At 37.9% G+C, this 19,558-nt stretch overlaps 2 protein-coding genes across 3 annotated transcripts in view; both read left to right on the top strand.

Moving 5' to 3' along the window:
* The first annotated feature begins 5,115 nt into the window (after positions 1-5,115).
* Positions 5,116-19,558, top strand: part of cdk4 (cyclin-dependent kinase 4) — a 16,337-nt gene continuing 1,894 nt past the window's right edge. Inside the window, exons 1-8 of one of the 2 annotated variants that reach the window (XM_041980443.1) lie at positions 5,116-5,361; positions 6,413-6,416; positions 10,971-11,201; positions 11,296-11,431; positions 11,574-11,741; positions 14,724-14,833; positions 17,063-17,113; positions 17,215-17,350. In XM_041980443.1, the coding sequence (XP_041836377.1) occupies positions 10,984-11,201; positions 11,296-11,431; positions 11,574-11,741; positions 14,724-14,833; positions 17,063-17,113; positions 17,215-17,350 (819 nt within the window). In that variant the 5' untranslated portion in view covers positions 5,116-5,361; positions 6,413-6,416; positions 10,971-10,983. The remainder of the gene's footprint in view (positions 5,362-6,412; positions 6,417-10,970; positions 11,202-11,295; positions 11,432-11,573; positions 11,742-14,723; positions 14,834-17,062; positions 17,114-17,214; positions 17,351-19,558) is intronic. The other variant, XM_041980444.1, reaches the window with a different exon arrangement.
* Positions 18,873-19,558, top strand: part of LOC121636697 (arf-GAP with GTPase, ANK repeat and PH domain-containing protein 2-like) — a 27,011-nt gene continuing 26,325 nt past the window's right edge. Inside the window, exon 1 of the mRNA XM_041980441.1 lies at positions 18,873-18,877. The gene's annotated coding sequence lies outside the window, so the exon portion shown is untranslated. The remainder of the gene's footprint in view (positions 18,878-19,558) is intronic.

The following is a 19,558-nucleotide window of genomic DNA, read 5'->3' as shown; positions in this document are numbered from 1 at the left end:
AACAAGAAGCATAATGATTACCAAATCTTACTCTGTGGAAAGAAAACGGCCAGAGCAGAAAGCATTTTACAAAAATAATAAATAATTTCTAGAAAATCACCTGAGGGATGTTTTAAATTACATAAAAAACAAACAACAAAGCAGCTTTAAATAATGCAAAATTTGCTTGAGAGAGACTTATTAGTATACCTGCATGCTTTGTGTGCCTGTCCAGCTGGAAGCCCATTGGTGGGCTTGAACTGACAAGTCTTTGGTCAGTGTGGCAGAAGTTTGAGTTGCATGACCTTAAAGGAATAAAGACTGTGAAATGTGCTGTGGTTAATAGGTCTTACATTGTTTTCCTTATAATAACTTGGCATATTTGTAATAGATTACAATAAACTACAAAATGTAGTCAAAATAATAACATTTATTTCTGGATTATTGAAATTATGGGCCAACTTTAAATGTGTTCTTAATTTGTTCTTTTTTCCTTTTAATTTGTAATTTGTTCTCTTAATCTGTTATTATTGATTGAGTTTCTGAAATGAACCACAGGTAACTTTTGTGTTTAATTTGACTATTTTCAGCAGTAATTTCCCAATGTTCAGCAAAAACTGATGGACAAGGGTTGAAATAAAATTTAAATAATCTTTATTACAGAGTGGTAATACTGGTATCTTAATGTCCAGAAAACTTCACAACCATTATCAATATATATTTTACAGAAAAAAATACATATAAATGAAAATAAAATCACATGAACAGAAGTCTAAAAGATATACGTGAAGGTGAAAAGGCAAATGAAGCTTTCTGGGTTAATAATTTATGTGGAGATTATGAGAAACATCCAAACACAAGAGGTGATGCATGTTAACCACCCATGTATTAAAGTACGGAGCTAACAACAGAAATGGGGTCTGAGCTGGGAGGTGTGAACTGTGACTGGAATCCAGTAGTTGTTAGTGGACTGAAGTAAATATTATCGTAAAACCTGATGAATTTCCTTAGTGTGTAGAAATCTGGATTATTACACGATCAATGGTCATATTTCACTGACAGCTTTTTTTATAACAACTTAGCACATTCTACATTCTCATAATTTGCCTGATGAGGTTGTGACTTGGAATGTTTTTAACTGTTTTGAAGAAGTTTCTAAAGGTGTATAGTCCAAATCATTCCAGATCTTCTCAGTCACTTGAGACAAGGTTTTAATGAAGGTTAGGCTTTCTGGAGAAGCACAAAATCAGATAACACTTACAAAGCCCCGGGGAAGAATTTTTGTGACTGTTATGGTTGCCATGTTGGTTAGATATACTTTAATGTTTGATCAACAACAGCGCCATCATCAAAAGATCCCCTGGTACTCATAACCATTTGTGCAGTTTGTCTTCCAGCTACTTACCCTCTTGAGGGCTCTGCAGTGGAAAAAAAATCCAAATTCAAAATAATGAGACCAAAGAATGAATTTTTACTGATAACCTCCATTAGTGTCTTATAGCTGAAGTTATTTTCATCCTGTTCTTGGGCTTCCTGAGCAGTGGTTTCTTTGCAGAAGGAAAGTCTTCAAACAGATTGCATCTGAAAGACCATTAATCATTGATTTGTGAGACTGGTAATCCAATAAATCTCTCCTATGCAGTAGAGGTTTTCCTGGGACAGTCCTGCTAAGAACCAGCTCAGTCATGGAGGTATACATGCTTTTTTACAACTGCTTTAAAAGTAGCAGTTTGAACAAGTATCCGTCATGTTTTCAGGTAAAAATGGATTGTCCTTTCCTTTCACTATGGAGCATTCATCCACTACAGAAAAGCACTCAATACACTGTTTACCAATAATAGTTAGTTCTGAAAAAAGTAATGCAATAAACCAAACCTACCTCAGAATAAATAAAAGTTGCAAAAGCATAAAAGAGATAATAGATTCCATTAGTGGACTTGAGCGGATAAGATCCAGCTGACATCCTCATGGTGGTGTGTGAGACACTGCCAGCAGTCATTAGGTCAACAGTAGGGTACTTCTCAAAAAATCTTTTCTTTTTTTGGTTACTTTGTAGTTTTGATGTCCTCGGTATTGTTATACACTGTGGAAAACAGAAGAGGTCTAAAATGATAGAATTAAAAATACTAAGTTATTGTAGCTGTTTTGGTCTCTAGGTTCTGGTCTTATGAACATTTTTATGACACAGCTTTTCAAGTCTGTAGTTAGACACACAGGCATCAGTTACAGCTTGTCTTCTTCTTCCCACAGTCATTGCTTCTACTGTGAAAAAGGTCTGGAAAGTTCTTAAAAGGCTCGTGGGTGTGTTCCTCAGAAATCACTAGTACTGAGTCTGAGTGTTCATCAAAAGTCCTCCTGGTGGAACAGAAAACCCTGTAGCAACATTTTCAGAGAACCAGTACCTTCTTTTAGATTTTTGTCTCAGCAATTCAGAGAGAGAAAGCAGTGGCATTCTTACTGTACTACATTCCTATTTCTTATTTGCTGCCTCTGTACATACCACAAACTGTAAAAGCACTGAAAAACTGAAAGGATTTGTTGTGCAAAAAACTGTATGTATAGACAACCACAAGTCCACCGCTCACTTGTTGTGTGATCACATGCACCAGTGCAGGCAGTGCAGTTTGTTTGAAACTAATCAGGATGTCTTAAAGAGCAATAATTAACAATTAAAGAATTACTGACTTGAAGAAAGACACATTAGTATACTGAGTCACAAACCTGAACTTTATTTCCATTACAGTTGTTTTTTCTCTCATGCGGATCCCTTCCTTGCCAGCATAATTAAACATGCCACTGTCTATTTTTAGGTGTCTAATAGTAGTTTCATTCCACAAGAAATTATATATAAACGCAGAATTGGTATGTAATAATAAATTAAATCTAGAGTGTTTTATGCATGGTAAAACTTTTCAATGATCGATTTTTTACTATTTGTTCCCATAATAACAAAAATCCCAACCAACTAAACAAACCAAACAAAAAACAAAATAAAACACAGAATTTAGCATACAATGATTATAAAGGCCAAAATTCACAGAAAATTAAAAAAAAATAAACTTGACTAGAGTCACTGTGTCAAGCAAATGAAGCGCACCCTGAAGAAGGTGGGGACGATTTGCTCTGTCAGCATTTATCTAGTACTCTGTTGGCTGGAGGACATTTAACCTACAGCTCATTCAGCAACCCAAGAGGGAAGAAAAAATAAAAAGAGCAGAAGTTTTGAGAGCGCAGAGAATGTGTCTGAGTGTGAGGGAAAGAGACCAAGCTTGACGCTGGAGATTTGAACCTAAACTTGAGAAGAGGAGCAGAGTTTTGAAAGAGAGAATGATACATTTGAGAGCAAGAAGGAACTTCAAATCAAACAATTAAGCTCTTGATTAAAGATACGGAAATACCCCATACCTGCTGTATAGATGCCCTACATGAAATGACAGCTGCCTTAGTTTCAGTGGATATTGTAACTCTAGTGAAGTCAGAGCTGGACAAGAGATGGACGCCCCATAAGCCACGCCCCTAAATCATAATTAACAGTAACATCAGTAACAGAGTTGAAACTAAAAAATCACATAAAAAAAAAACACTGACAAGTTTTTAAAAAAAATGCTCAACATAAACAGTTAATATTTTTTTCCAAATTCTTTTTTTATTGCAACAGTTTAGAGTTTACATTATTATAGCGATATTTCTATTTCAGTCTATCATTGCTACTTTTTCAGTCTCAATAAATTTAACACTCAACATAATTTTTCAGTGATCATGATTCAATATTATTGCTTCTGTTTTAAATTTATTATTTTTTTTAGAAACCAAATCTGTCAGTGATCTCGCCTCTTGGCTGGGTAAAAATGGTACAATCCAATGATGAGTGATGAATAAGTATATTACAATTTGTTTTTCTAATAGAAAACAAAATGTGGAACACAGTTTCCAAATACATTTGCAAAACAAAACCATAAAATCTGTAACAGAATTTACATATCTTGGGTTGGTCCTTGACCCCCAACTGAAATTTGATAAACACATTAAGAAAATCTCAAAAACAATAAAAACCAATTTAAATTGTTTTAAAATAATCAGGCAGTATATCCCAGACCAGGCCACCCTCCTTTACATGCATGCTATGATATTCTCACATATATCATATTGCATGACAGCATGGGGTCAGGCCCCTCCCTCAGCCATAAAGTACATTGGGTCATTGTACAATCAGGCAATAAAACTTATGGACAGAAAGCCAATGCGCTACCACCACTGCAAAATTCTAGAAAAGTATAAATTGCTAAGCTTTGCAAGTTTTAGGAGTTTGCAAGTTAGTTTTATCAATAATTTAGCACCAGAGCCACTTAGTTCATTTGTTCAGAGACAAAACAGCAGTAGAGGTTCCACCAACCAGAACTGTAAGCTCTCGCACTGCAGAACTTCGTTTGGTCAGTCTGCCTTTTCTTATAAAAATGCAAAGCTGTGGAATACATTATCAACTGAACTTAAGACAATATCTGAGTTTAAAACATTCACTGCTAGGCTTAAATTTTGGCTTAAAACAAACCCAAACTATACCCACTTATAAATAGTACTGTATGTGTGTGTAAATGAATTATAGATTATGTATTGTGTGTTAAGATTAGTTTTATATAGGTTTTGTAAGACATACGTGTATTTTAATGTATTTTAATGTATTGTAATGTAGTGTAGAAAGGCCCAACCAGGGACAAGAGTTGGGAACTTCGGCTAAAAACTCTGTATGGCATCAGCTACAATATTTTGTGACTATGTACAAATGCAATGTCCCTGTCAAATAACTCAAATAAATAAAATAAAAATAAATATATTTGCGAAAAATCTTTGAAGAAGAGTGAACAAAGCATTGCCAGTTGTTACACAGATAAAGTTTCACATTCTCACACTTGCTGAAAATTAGCTAAAAATTCTGACTTGTGGGCTAAAAACTGTATTCTTTAGATGCATTTTGCGATATAATTTCACTGACTTGGAGTGGAATAAAATAAAAAATCACTGTGGCACAAACGGACTTCCATAGAACATGTTTGCACAACTTGATCACTTCAAAGTTTTTTGTCTATGATTTGCTGGTGACGAACTAGGCTCCACCTCTTCTCAATGAGTTGCTACTTGCAGCAACAGGAAGAAAATCGGAAAAGAGTGCAGAGTTTGGGGGGTGGAAACAAAAAAAAAAAAAACAGTGGAAGCCGAAATTATTTCGGCTGGTTGGCATCAGATCCACTGCTGGGCTGTAAACTCCAGCCTGGACCCAACTCACCCCCCTGACTTGGTTCTGTTATACGTGGCAGATAAATGAGCATGTCTGGCTTGTAGAGCTAAAGTAATTTTACCTGCCACAGAAGAGGAGAAACAGGCGCGGTGAGTACAGTATAAGAGCTCATGATTACTCGAAGCTGCTCGTTGTTTATGTCCTTGTCACTTCGGCAGCTGATTTTTACGTGATATGTGGGGAAAAAAAAACAAAGAAAGAAAGAAAGCTGCAGTCGGTGATCTGTCTCCGCCACCGGCTGTAGTTTTCAGGTTTTCGTCCGCCACGTCAGGACGCATGTGGCTGAGGAGGAAAAGTCCGTTTGGCCCGTTGTTGCTACACTTTCTTGCCAGTTTAATTAACAAAAGAGCGCCATGGAGGAGCACCACGTGTCTGTGCTGGCCTGCTAATCATTCTCTGCCTCCGCCCACTGGCCTTCAGGATCACCGGCCTGCTTTTCACATGGCTGAGCAGTAAATAAATTAAACATGAGAAGTAAACGTCAGCTTCCGCTTCTCAGATAATCAATATTGACGCTCTTGTGTGATCAACAAATGCTGGTACACACCGCCTGCTTAAACATCCAGATGTGTTAAAAGCTGCCTTATGTCTGTGTAAGCCACTGCAACAGGAAATCAAGATGTTTTTAGGGTGAGAAGTCATGAACAGACCTTGGGAGGACGTGACAGAAGAAAGGAAATAAAAACACTTCCAGATGTCCCTGTAGATAAACTGTTTGGAAATTTAACTATTAATTGAAATAACCATCTTTTTGTATTATTGATCTTTCCCTATGCTTCTTAGATTTTCTTGCATGTTAAAGTTCTGCAGAGGTGCAAAGCATGGCTAAGCTCTACAACAAACTTGCTTCAACAGCTTGAAATGATTCATTTTGAGTCTAGGCCTTCCTTCCTTCGCTTAACAGCATCACTATGTGAAACATTTACATGATGCCCACTGAAAGCATCTCTGACTGCAACCCACAAAGGCACGATTCATAATTGCCCAAATCCAACTAGATCCACATTCAGTTGGAACTGGTTAGGATTAGGGGTTAATGGGCATGACAGCTAAAGAAACATGAAAAATGACTTGTATGTGGAATACTCCCATTCCAGATTCCTGCAGGCTGCAGCAAGAGGCTTCTGGCTAACTGGCTAGTCTGGTGTGCTCTTGATCATAAGGCAGTTTTGAGGGCAACATTGATTGGCTGCAGTTGAGCTAATGGACAAATAGAGCCTCAGCCACTGGAAGAGATGCTGTTTAAAAATAAATGGAATTAATTCCTCTATTAAATATGATAGATCTGGCTAAAACATTTGCTAGAATAACACTTTTATTAGGATATCTTTGCTGTTTTTCTCCATATCTTTATTTAGAGTGCTAAAAAAAAATACAATAATTTAAAATTTACCCTTAAAGTACATACAGTGGGGTTCCAATCAATTCAGTTACTGACTCAAACTCTTATTCTCATTATTATGGTAATGTCTTGATATGAGATCTTCTTTATCTGTACCTAGAGTGGGGAGGGGAAGTACAATATTTTTTACTTGGCACTTAATTGAAAATTTGGTGAATGCAGCAACCATGATAAAACATGGTCATGTATTAATTTGGGGAACTAAGAACAGGGAGGCTGATATGCCATGGGAATAATAGGACTGGAAAAAAAAAGAAAAATTTGTTTTTGGATTGTTAAAAAGTCAGTAACGACACAGGTTGCCAAAGATAGTTGGGCAGCTGTTAATTTAATCAGATGGCCTGCTCAGGGATTGTTATTGGATTGAAAACACTGAATGACTAATGACTATTCTGTAAACTCCCCAGCCTGACATGAGAATGTAACTTTCAGGTGTCCATCTGTATAGAAAATGAGCTGTTAGAAAGGAAAAATACTATACATTGCTTCTGGGAGAGGTATGATAAGAAAGATAACAGATTTGAAGATCACAAAGAAAAAATGTCAGTAAAGTCGTCAGCCAATCGGAGCAGAGATGTGATGTCACAGAGGAGGATCCCTGCTGGTGTGACGGACCTGTGCTGACTGAAGACACCTTGTTCCCACAGGGTTTAATTTTCACCTGACTTTAAAACTTTCTGCAGCACCTGGAAAAGTTTGCGATGCTTTAAAGCCGTACTCCGTCACATCTTGGCTGCAGCACACACTGCCACTTTTATTGGAATGCACCTTAAGAATAATTGCTGCCTTGAGTTTTTTGGGTTTGGACCAATCATCTGACAAATGAGAGCAAACTTGGCCTCTTAGAAATGAGATGGTAGGTAGAGCTGAGTGTTTCTGTCTGAAAATAACATGAAATGCTGTAACAGGTCTACAACAACCAACTCTTTTTGTGCAAGTGCTTCTATTTGAAAATAGATATTTTCTGAAAATGTGCTGTTATGACATTTCAAGCATCCAATCGCAGGATGAAGCGCTCTGCAGCACCTTGACCAAAAAAAGAAAAAGAGCAGGCATGTAAGCCAGCCCTATTTTGAGGGAGGGGATAAATTGTTTTATCTGTCCTGTGTTTTTTCAGTTTAGACCTGACAATGATAATCGTGTTTAGGGAAATTTTATTACTCAGCCAGATTCATGTCTGCAGACGATCTGACTCAGCTTTCTTCCCACAAGAGGAAAAATGTGGTTTCTTAAAGGAACATCTCTTCCTGTACATCTAACATTTTGTAATGACCACATGTACATGTGGTTTGGCTGCTTATCTTGATAGTTTCAATAACATGTTATCTTCTGTTTAAGCCAATTATAAATGCAACAGATTACTACTACATCAAATACGTTTATATGCAAATAACTTGTGTGTTTTCCATATTTAAAATGATCTATTTAAGCCTTATTAAGAGTATCATAAAGTTAAAATGGTGGATTAACAAATTAAGATAAAATGTTTAAGCTGAAATATTATAAAATCTACTTTTGTTGGACCTGCTTTAGACTTGAGATTGTTTGGTAAATCCTTCCCAGAGAAAGTCCTTCATTTCTCACTACAACACATTGTTTTTAGCCCAAACAAGATGAACAGTTTCTTGGAAAGAGTTCAAAGAAAGCAAAGTGGTTTCTGTTACCAGACAAGAAGGGTGGATCTGTGTTTATCAGTGACACTTTTACTCAGCAGAACTGCTCCCAGTGATTAGGTGGGTGAAAAAGCTAAGGGCAGGATCTGCAGAGATGCATGCAACTGCCTCATATACACCAGGTATAGAAATGACAGGACTCCTTCAGCTTCCCTCTCCTTCAGGTCTGGTTTTATTTTTCTATTAAGTCCTTAACTGCCAAATGTAGCTTGTGTGTGCTTATAACAGTTTATATTCCTGTGCATGAAAGCATGCTGACAAGTAGGGATGCACCACTACCCAGGGGTATCAAACTCCAGTCCTCGAGGGCTGCTATCCTGCATGTTTTAGTTGTTTCCTTGCTCCAACACACCTGAATAAAATCAAATGGATCTAACAGCTTTTTGTCAACTTCTGCACAATAACCCATTCATTTCATTCAGGTGTTAGATCAGGGAAGCAATGAAAACCTGCAGGATATTGGCCCACGAGGACCGGAGTTTGACATCCCTGACCAATACCAGTATCCGGGATCGGTCTGATACTGTGTGCGAGTACTCGTACTTTGTGTTTGTAAAAGTGTCCCAATGCTAGAGAACCCGATACCAATGTGAAAAAACTAGGGCTGTAAAAAATTACATGTAAATGATTTTTTTTTTACTGTTTTAAATTGACATGTTAATTTTCTTTAATGCATAACAGCAAAATTATTTCTCACGCCATATTAAAAATCCAAATTAGGCATTATCTCTGTGAGAGAAGCTTATCTTGGGCATATAGTTGCTTTGTCACAGCAGTGAACCAAATCCACCAAAAAACCACTTTATCCTCCTTATTTACGATGGCCACTGGATGGCCCATTCATATTTCTGGTCCACCAGTGAACTGTAATGGGATTTATTTGTACTCATATTGTTATCAGCAAGTACTCAAATCTAAGTACTTATACTCTGCTTGAAAAAATGTGGTATTGGTACATCATTACTGGCAAGTATTGCGTTCAGTAGGTGGAAGGTGCAGGAATAGATGAAAGTAGGTTAGGGCATTGGTTGAACAGAGGATGTCTGCCAAACTGGTTTGACCGAGTAAAAGCTGAGACTTGTTAAACAAAGAAAAGGAAGGAGTGGGATGACGTCGTCTCTGGTTGTGTCCCCTGTAAGTAGACTTTAGTGCAGCTCTGAGCAGTGAAGGGAAAAAAACTGAAGTTGTTTTTTTTTTCTGCTGCACTGTTGGCAGAGAGTCACCATTAAGTGTATCTGCTTAAAACTAGACCTGCATTCAGTGAATCATTTTATTTGTTTGGGTACTTTGACAAGTGAAAAATGAAAAGACAAATTGGGAAACTTTAGACGGAGAAAGGTGGAGAGGAAAATAGATGTAGTTTCCCAGTCCAAAAACCAAAGGCAGTGAAGATGAGGCTTGAACTGGTCTAATAGCCAGCAGAGGGCAAGACGGAAGTTGGTTTATGCAGAAGTCTTGGAAGAAATGTCTCTACTTCCTAACCAATTCTTACCATAATAAACTTTTCCAAGTTTATGGTATCAGCTGCTCATTTCAAGTCTTCTTCAGTACAGGTTCTTTTGTTTAGACAGTTTTTTTATGATTGGACTAGATGTGGAATTATTAAATTCATATGACCATATGAATGATGTAAAACAGAATAAATAAAACCATGTGTGAAACCATGTTTCTAAGCCTTGATGAGCTTGAAATGCACAGCTCAGTTTCCTGGAGTTTGCATTATGCGAGTGTAATCTCATTAATTTTTTAGAGTGCTTTATATTTTTCCTTCTCTTATGTGGTTTCTTTTTGGCCAGGTCTCAGAGGACTTCCTGATCTAATAAAGACTGAATTAAATTCAATAAGCTGAGGAATGCTCAGCTTATTGATGATGCTTGTTTAAGCTGAAAGTTGGAAAAGAAGCAGAAGTTTGTTTTTGTTTTTTTTTTTTTCTTCTTTTTTTTTCCTTTAATACAGTCACATCATATGTAAGCTCAAGGTACAGCAACAAATCTCACAGGATGTTGATCACAGAGTAAAACTTCTCCAGTCAGCATCTTGGGATTTTAAATATATTTCAAAACAAAAATGGAGAATAAAAACCTCCATGGTGCAGGATGTCCTGATCACGTAGATAGTGAGAACACTGTGCAACAAAAAGCACCTTTATTTTTATTTATTTAGCTTTAAACCTCACATCTTCGCATTCTTGAAAATAAACAATTGCATACTTGAAAAAGTGAGAAAAAATAGATCTGTCTCGTGGAGTGGGAAGATAAACCGGGGAACTTTCCATGAGCAGCATATCAGATGTAAGAACCGGTGTCTTATATTTTTAAATAAGGAGTTGAGGACCTCTGTGCATGAAATGAGGCTTGATTATCATGAGACAATAAATCTAAGTCTATTTCTAAGTCTGATAAAAGTCTGCTAAAAGAAAGCAGCAGCTCAGAAACAGGCTGAAGAGTCTAAACCAAAGAACTGGCATTAAAAGCTTTAAAAAAAAAACATGAAACAACCAGAAACATTTATCACAAACTGCAAAAGTGACTTTAAAATTAAGTTAATTTTTATTTAGATTATGAAACTACCTCATGTTATAACATTTCTAATGTCATTTTTTTTCATATGATTTGTCTTGTAGTCTGAAGGACGCCATGGCCGACTGCACCAGTATGCACTATGAGAAAGTGGCCGAGATTGGTGGTGGCGCGTATGGGACTGTTTACAAGGCCCGGGACACGGAGAGCGGGAAGTTTGTTGCTCTGAAGCATGTCCGTGTCCAAACAGACCAAGATGGCCTCCCGGTCTCCACAGTCAGAGAAGTGGCTCTGTTGAAACGTCTAGACCAGTTCAACCATCCCAATGTGGTCAGGTCAGGCTGTCATTACTGCGTTGTAGCTTCAGGTTGTGTTGTGTGGAATCCACTGTGATCTCTCACAGAGCACCTTTTTCCTCATTCACACCAGGTTTATGGACGTATGTGCCATCCAAAGATCGGACCAAGAGACTAAAGTCACTCTAGTGTTTGAGCATGTGGACCAAGACTTGAAGACGTATCTAGAGAGAGCACCACCTTCAGGATTGTCCTCAGACACCATCAAAGTGAGAATCTCTCAACTAAACTCAATATGTCAAGTCGTGTGTGTGTGTGTGGATTTCTGTCTTATCAGATGCTGTTAACCATATTTTAAAGCTTGTTGAAATGTTTAGTTTAGGTTAAGACATACTTTGTTGTTATTTGTAGGATCTGATGAGGCAGTTGCTGAGCGGCCTTGCATTCCTTCACTCGAACCGTGTGATGCACAGAGACCTGAAACCAGAGAATATTCTGGTGACCAGTCAAGGCCAGGTAAAGCTGGCGGACTTCGGCCTGGCCAGGATCTACAGCTGCCACATGGCCCTCACTCCTGTGGTAAGAACATCTGTACATACTGTCCTTTCAAAGCAAAGGGCATTATTGAGTTTCTTTCTACATTACAGTTAATGTCAAAAGATTTTGCAGCAAGATTCCTGGTGTTAATATTGAGATAAAAATGCCTTTTGGCTTTCTGGTTCAGAGTAAGAAGAGAGGGCATCTAGCTTTGAAACACCATTAAGCTGTTTAGAGTAGATTACCTTAAGACAAGACTGGAAATAGGAATTAGCTCAGATCTGTCATAAAACGAGTTCGGAGTTTTGCAGACTTGTGGAATTTTAAGCAGGCAGTTTGTTTTTAATGATCTTGAATCTGCCACATTTAATAGATACAAAGCCTGCTGTACAAGATCAAACCAGCTTATTTCATTCAAAATGGCTTTTGTTGTCTCTAAAAAAAGTTTAGAAAAATGTTAAGCACATCATGATGATTTATTGATACGGACGGTGAAGTCCAAGCTACCAATGTCATCAGTTCCAGCCACTGTCTCAGACTAAAATAGTACTCATCATTGACTGTGACTGAGGAAAATCTGCATGCAGATTAATTCTTTGATGGATATATTTCTGTTTTTTATTTAACGTTAAGAAAAAAGTCTTACATGATCAGTTTTTCAGAGACTTTGGTGTGTTCAGGCCTTGTGGGATCTCATTCTGCCCTTTGATTGGCCTGGATCAACAATTATCATCTTCTCTTGGTTTGGCTGTGATCTACTTGGAATTTTGGACAATTTCCAACCATCATTTTAGACATTATTTAAAGTTAACTGCATGCTGATCTTCTTAGGAACTCTGTCAAATGCACTGGGTTGGGCCCTGCTTATGACCCCTTGGTGTTCATGCACCCCTGTGATGATGTTGCACATGAACTTCTTAAGGCTTCTGTTAAAGGTCTAGTGAGTACAATGTAGTGATGTCTAGATTCATAAATTTCCACATTGCAGCTACAGCAGAACTGCTGCCAAATGCACCAAGAAAATCAGTTTTTTTTGCAACAAAGCACACAAATTAAAATCACAGTGTAAATAAATTCACTTTTATAGATCATTTCCCTCAATAGTTTCTACCCCATAGGTTCCTCAGGTCAAATGACTGTGATTTGAGTTTGGTACCTTTTTAATGTGCACCTCTTTTTCTTACAGACAGAAAAATGGACTTTGACCAATGCAAAACATAATATCCAAATCGTTGTGTTACTGTTTAAGAGGAGGGATATTCTGTCACGTCCTTATTAAGACCTTTTGGGTCTAATTTTCTTGTACCAAATAATTCAGCTTTCAGAGCATCATTTGTCTCTCTCTTCTCAGTTCTTCATGTCTGAGAGTGCAAGTTTGATGTTTCAGCTGGAAAAAAATGTAGAGCAACAAGACTGGATGTTTCTCTGTTTTTGATAGCATCCTGTGACTGTGACTCTTTTCATCTTGACTGTCTATTTTCAACAGCTTTAAATGTTTGTGGTGCAGCCCACATCCTACTGGATACTGAGATTCATTATTTTCTGTTTCTTGGCTGGTAGCCTTAATTTCCTGCATTCATAGCTGGTTGCCAAAAAAATACTCTGGCACACAAAGCCTCTGAAACAATGACACAGCATTTTTCCTCTACATTTATCACAGCTCAAGATGATATAACGTGTGTGACAGCAGAGATACACGGAGCCTGTGGCGGGATATACAGTCAATCATAGACTACAAACCCTCACCGCAGTGACGGTCACATCCCTCTGCTGAACAACCTCAACGACTTCTTTTTCCGGTTTGAAGCACAAAGCAGCACAGATCCACTGAAGACCCCACCCCCACCTCACAACCAGGCTCTATGTCTGTCTGCAGCCAATGTGAAGAAGACGCTCTCCATCATCAACAGCTGCAAAGCTGCAGGTCCAGACACCTGCACAGAGGAGCTCAAAGAAGTCTTCACAGACATCTTTAACACTTCCCTGAGCCAAGGTGTTGTTCCAGCATGCTTCAACATCACCAACATCATACCCCTGCCAAAGAAGCCTTCTCCCACCTCCTTTATTGACTACTGCCCTGTCGCACTCACCCCCATCATTATGAAGTGCTTTGAACAGCTAGTCATGTCTCACATCAGATTCACCCTCCCGTCCACCATGGACCCATTCCAGTTTGCGTACTGACCTAACTGGTCAACCAAGGATGCAATCTGTGCTGCTGTCACCCACCTGGACACTAAGGACTCATATGTGCGAATGCTGTTCATAGACTTGAGCTCAGCATTCAACACTATCATCCCACAACAGCTCATCATCAAACTGGACCAGCTAGGACTCAACACCTAACCTTGCATCTGGTTGCTGGACTTCCTCAGTGAGAGGCCACAAGCAGTATGGGTCAACAATAACACCTCGAGCACCATGACACTGAGCACAGGAGCCCTGCAGGGATGTGTGCTCAGTCCCCTGCTCTTCACCCTGCTGGCTCATTCAGCACCAAATGTTTGCAGATGATGCGACTGTAGTGGGTCTCATCTCAAACAACAATGACACAAGCTAAAGGAAGGAGGTTAGCCATCTGTCTATGTAGTGCAGCAATAACAATCTCCTTTTAAATGTGGACAAAACAAAGGAGATTGTTCAGGACTTTGGAAGAGGCCACCCTGAACACCCCCCACTTACCATCAATGGTGCTGCTGTGGAGAGAGTGTGCAGCACCAGGTTTCTGGGGATGCACATCTATGGGGACCTGTCCTGGACAGCCAACTGCACATCACTGGTGAAGAAAGCCCAGCGGCACCTCTACTAAATCTCTCTAAGTCGAGCTCGCTCCCATCCCTGCCACCCCCTCCTTCTGCCCCCAGAAACATTGAACTCTGATCGGAGGCATCTCTGCAACTAAATGCTGTTGTCTTCATTTCAACCTGCTAACATTGACCACAGGACTCACTTGTAGATGTTTAGCAGGAAATGCTTCATTTGGTCTTTAGTAATATTTATGGATTGTGTGTCTGTGTTTCGCAGGTGGTGACATTGTGGTACCGGCCTCCTGAAGTTCTGCTGCAGACCAGTTATGCCACTCCAGTGGATATTTGGAGCACTGGCTGCATCTTCGCTGAGATGTTTAGACGCAAGTGAGTCAACAGAATAACAGATGAAGTATATCGGTGCTCTACAGTAAATTCACACTTTATTTTTAGAAACATCATGTTTTCATTTGGCAGATGAGATTTGGATGGATGATGTCTACCTAGTATATTATAATCGGAAAAAGCATAATATATCTGTAATCCGTTAAAAGGTAGCAGTGATATGATCACATCCCTTTTAATGTTTCTGCTTACACAATTTCTAGTTTCTTACAGTGAACTCCCCACTAAGTTCAGAATCTGAAGCTCGTGATCTGAGTGTTTACAAGGGTTTTAAGTATTCAAATGATCTATTTTTTTCCTGTTTTTTCCACATTCAGAATAGGGATTCATTAAACAGCACAGGACCAGATGTTATGCTTCATGTTTTATGTGCCTGTGTTCTTGCATCTCTCCACAACTGTTCTTCCAGTTTTTTTTAGAGTTGTGTGTAGTGCTGAGTTTGAAGTTTTATGGGGAAAAAAATCATATTTGTGTTAAAACATTTTTCTTCCATGCTTTTACATTCGATAATTGCCCACTTGTGAGATGTTTATGGAACGTCAGTAAATTTTATGAAAGCAGTCCACAAACACAGTTCCATTTTTAATCTATTGGAAAATCACCACAAAACTTAGATGTTGTGTAAATGACAGATAAAGATTTTCTGACATCACCCACTGATTTGTGGACTAGATTTTAGAAGAAATGAGTTTGTTTTCTCTCACCATTTTGGGTTTTTGGAGCTAGTCTGAGAGCCTGGGGACACAACACCCACCTCCAACTGAAAGCTGGCTGGTTCTAAATTATACATAATCTTATGTCTTAATACACTTTAAACTGTCGTTAAGTTGTTTTAAACAAGAAAACTGTCCAGAACTGTTTTACTGTATTATTAGTTCTGCTTTAAAGCGAGGTGTTTTAACATTGAGGGGTTCACTTTGATGTGGAGCCAGGTTCAGGCCTGATTGAACTGCTGTTTCAGCATTCCTTCACTGGGTTCATTTTCCAGCTTCAAAGATTGACAGATGTTTGAATAATGGGTACATTTTTAAAAAGGACAACCTTCATCAATGGTTGTTTCAAATAGAGATGACTGGAGCTTGTCATTTATCTTGTGATAATTTAATATCTTCTATGAGCATGAGTCCCTCCCCTCAGCCTCATGACATATGCTTTTATTTTATTAGCAGTAACACAAACAGGACATTTAATGGCTGTGTCATTATAGTGGTACACTTTCCAAAACACTGGCTTAAATGTGTGTTTTTCTGCTACTCCTAAACAAAAATAAACAAAAGTAGTGAGAAACTGCTTCCCTCCAAGTCCAAATATATGATTTCCAGATTGATATTAAAAGTTTGTCTTGTCTGAGTTTGGCCACGTCCAATTTATGGGAAGGATTTTATGGAAATCTGGCTTTTTGACTTTTTCTACTAGCAAACCATATCAATTACGTATCTTCTCACCTGAGGTACTTTCCTGCTTATAAGTAGTTTAAGGAATGTTTGTACATTGTAGTGTCTGTCCTTATTCTGCATGTTGCACATTTGCATCACTTCTAGGAATTTTTTCTTGAGAAAATAAGATGCGTCACATCCTTCCCGTGATTCTTGTGGCCACAAAACGCTCATGCTCTCGGATGCAACAGACTGTCGCTTACTCATGTTTGCAGAAATAGCTGTACTCTTTCACTTTTAGGTTAGTCTCTTATCAGCTGCAGCAGCTTTGGCGTGATTCATACGTCCACATTTGATCTCGCTCTCATTTCTTGACTGTATCAAAGCAGTCCAGATGATGTGTGGCGTCTTCTGGGCTGAAACTGAAGAGGGTTGACTAACAATCTTTGAAACAACACACAGAGATATTTTATTTCAGTCTTTTAGACAAGTCTGTAAACATGTGCATAACAATTCACTCATTATTACAGTGGAAGTGAATGATCTGCCTGAAGCATGCACCATCTTCCAGATCAGATGAGTTATGCACACATGCGCCATCTAGTGGTGAAATGACACACTATGACATTAGCTGCAGTTTTAGCATCAATACAAAAATGACCAGGATATATTGACACACTGTGGTGCAAAGGGTGCAGTTTTTAATGTCATATCTAATAGTATAATCATTATTGGTCAACATATTTTGGCTGTTATGGGAGAAATGATTGACAGTAAAAAGCAATGTGTTCAGCTTCAGCCTCTTAGCTAAGCCTAAACTCTTTGTTTCTTTTAGACCTTTATTCTGTGGAAAATCAGAAATGGACCAGCTTGGAAAAATTTTTGAGTGAGTAACAAACACTTTGCACCACACTTACCAGACTAGAAGAGCTAGGAGCTAATTATTCAAAAAATTCCTGTTTCATTGAAAGTTCTGGGTTCTTTCAGAGTTATTGGCTTGCCACCGACGGAGGAGTGGCCGACTGATGTTTCAGTACCAAGAGAACACTTCCCGTCTCTCACGGCTCGCCCAATCACAGATTTTGTTCCAGAGATAAATGAGCAGGGTGCCCAACTGCTGCTGGTAAGGCTCATGAATTCATAACTGCTTTGCAGATCTGCCCTAGCTGGCTCTTGATTTATGTCTCAGCGGCATAAAAAATTGAAATCAGGACACAGAACTTAGTTACACCTAACTGCTGTCAAGGCTGGTGATTAAACCACCAGGATTCAGTACGTTGTTTTCATTTCACATGCTTGTGTGGGGGTTGGTAAAACGTAATGATGATTTAATGATACTTACAGATGGCTGCAGGATTTTTCTTGCATCACAGCAAGCCCATTTTGCAGCATACAGAGAGAAAGAAAAACAAGTGTAAAAATTTCACGTAACGATTAAAATGCTATATTTGAATCTCTTTGATGTAGGATTAAGCTCCGTCATTAATTTTAGAATTCAAGAGTGAAACTGTCTACATGAAACGGGTTAAGTCTGAAAAAGAGACTTTCACACAGGAGCTTTACAGTAAATGTTGCTTTTCTATGATTAGACTATTTTTCATAATCATACATCATATTTTATTCTGGCTCAATATGAGTTGGATTATTCTATAACAGAGAAATAAATTAATTATTAATAACAAAAAAAAGTCTTGACCATGTGAAGGGCTTATGACAGTTCCTTTCTTATTGGGCTTTTAATTTTTCTACTAATTTTTTCACAGGTTAAGGAGTACTTTAACATTTTTTAGCCAGTTTCAACTGGTTGCAACTAATCCAATCTTTTAGCATGTAACTACTAAACTGCTGTTCTAATAGTGGTCATATAAGTTTAGAATAAGGTGACAGATTTCTGATTTATAATGCAGATATTATATTTGTTTCCCTTTTTATTTTTTGTGTTCTAGCTAAAAATAAATAAAAATGGTTGTATCAACAGTCTGGCTGATCAGACCACTCTAAACACATGAGGGGATTAACAAATACTAACAAACTAAACAACAAAGAAACAGAACCTAACTGTTAGTTTACTTACTACTCAAAAGGACTAAGAAATCAAACTAATCAAAACAGTAAATCTAAATATAACTAACGATCTCCCCTCTGGAGGGAGCCATCTTGGAACAGGCCCATGGCACTTCCTGTCCTTAGGCTTGTGCTCACTCCTGCTGTCACAAGGCTCGCCCAAGCGCCAGTAAAAGAGAAAACAAATACAAGTTAAACAAATAAGCAAAACATTAGAGTTGAAAATACAATAGTGCCTTAAGATGACAGTAAAAAAAATCAAACTGAAGCATTTCAACTAAGTTAAAACTAAAAATGTAAACAAAACAGTGTTAAATGAAAAACTGACATAGCTGAAATGTGTTGGTGTATTAACAGCTCAGATTGTGTTTAGCAGCAAAAAATAGATTTATCTGCTCCGCCTGAAATGAGCCTGGGTGCACAGAATGTAGCAGAGTTGTTAAAATGCTTTATTCTTGTGTAAAAGAGTTTCAGGTTACATTTCTAGATACACTGTTTTTAAAATTAGTTATTTAAGTTACTCCTGAACCCTTGTGGCTTTATTGACACAAGTTTCTAATGCAGAGTTGCTTGAGGGCTGATGCACGTCCAGCAGTGGTTTCCTTATCCTTAGTCCTCATGTACTGAAATTTTCTCAGGTTATCTTATGTTTTTTCACAGTTTAATGCACTGTAGATGGTGAAGTAGTGAGGATCTTTGGAGTCTCACATTGAGAAAATACATATTTTTTAAACTAATGCATGATTTTTTTGATGACGTTGTGAGTCACAATCCATCATTGTTTAGACATAACAAGCCTTTGGTGGATATTCCTTTTATACCCAATCCTGACACCCTATCTTATCATTACTTAATCTGCTGATTGTTGTATATTACAGATTAATGTTATTTTTATCAATCGTTTTTGTCCAGTTTTGCATGTTAATGCTTTTCGTAAAGCTTGTAAAGCTAGTCTAATTGTGTTTATTTTCTACCTAAAAACAAGGAAGTTGCTCAGACGAATTGACAAATAAAAAAAAATTATGTTTTTGTTGCTTGTCAGAAAACTTAGTAAATTGTCTCTAAATACGGTTCGTCATACATAAAACAAAAAACACACACAAAAAAAAAAACCTACTGAAATGAATTTATGTTATATAACAATATCTAACCATAATGTCAGCGTTGTGGGTATTTTGGTACATTTAGACTGAGCTCTGGCTCTGGTGTACTTATTTTACATAGAAAGTATATGTTCAGAGACATTGACAGCCACATTTCTGCAGCA

This window comes from Melanotaenia boesemani, chromosome 3, assembly GCF_017639745.1.
Source record: "Melanotaenia boesemani isolate fMelBoe1 chromosome 3, fMelBoe1.pri, whole genome shotgun sequence".
NCBI lineage: Eukaryota > Metazoa > Chordata > Actinopteri > Atheriniformes > Melanotaeniidae > Melanotaenia > Melanotaenia boesemani.
This window is presented reverse-complemented; position numbering and strand designations above follow the sequence as displayed.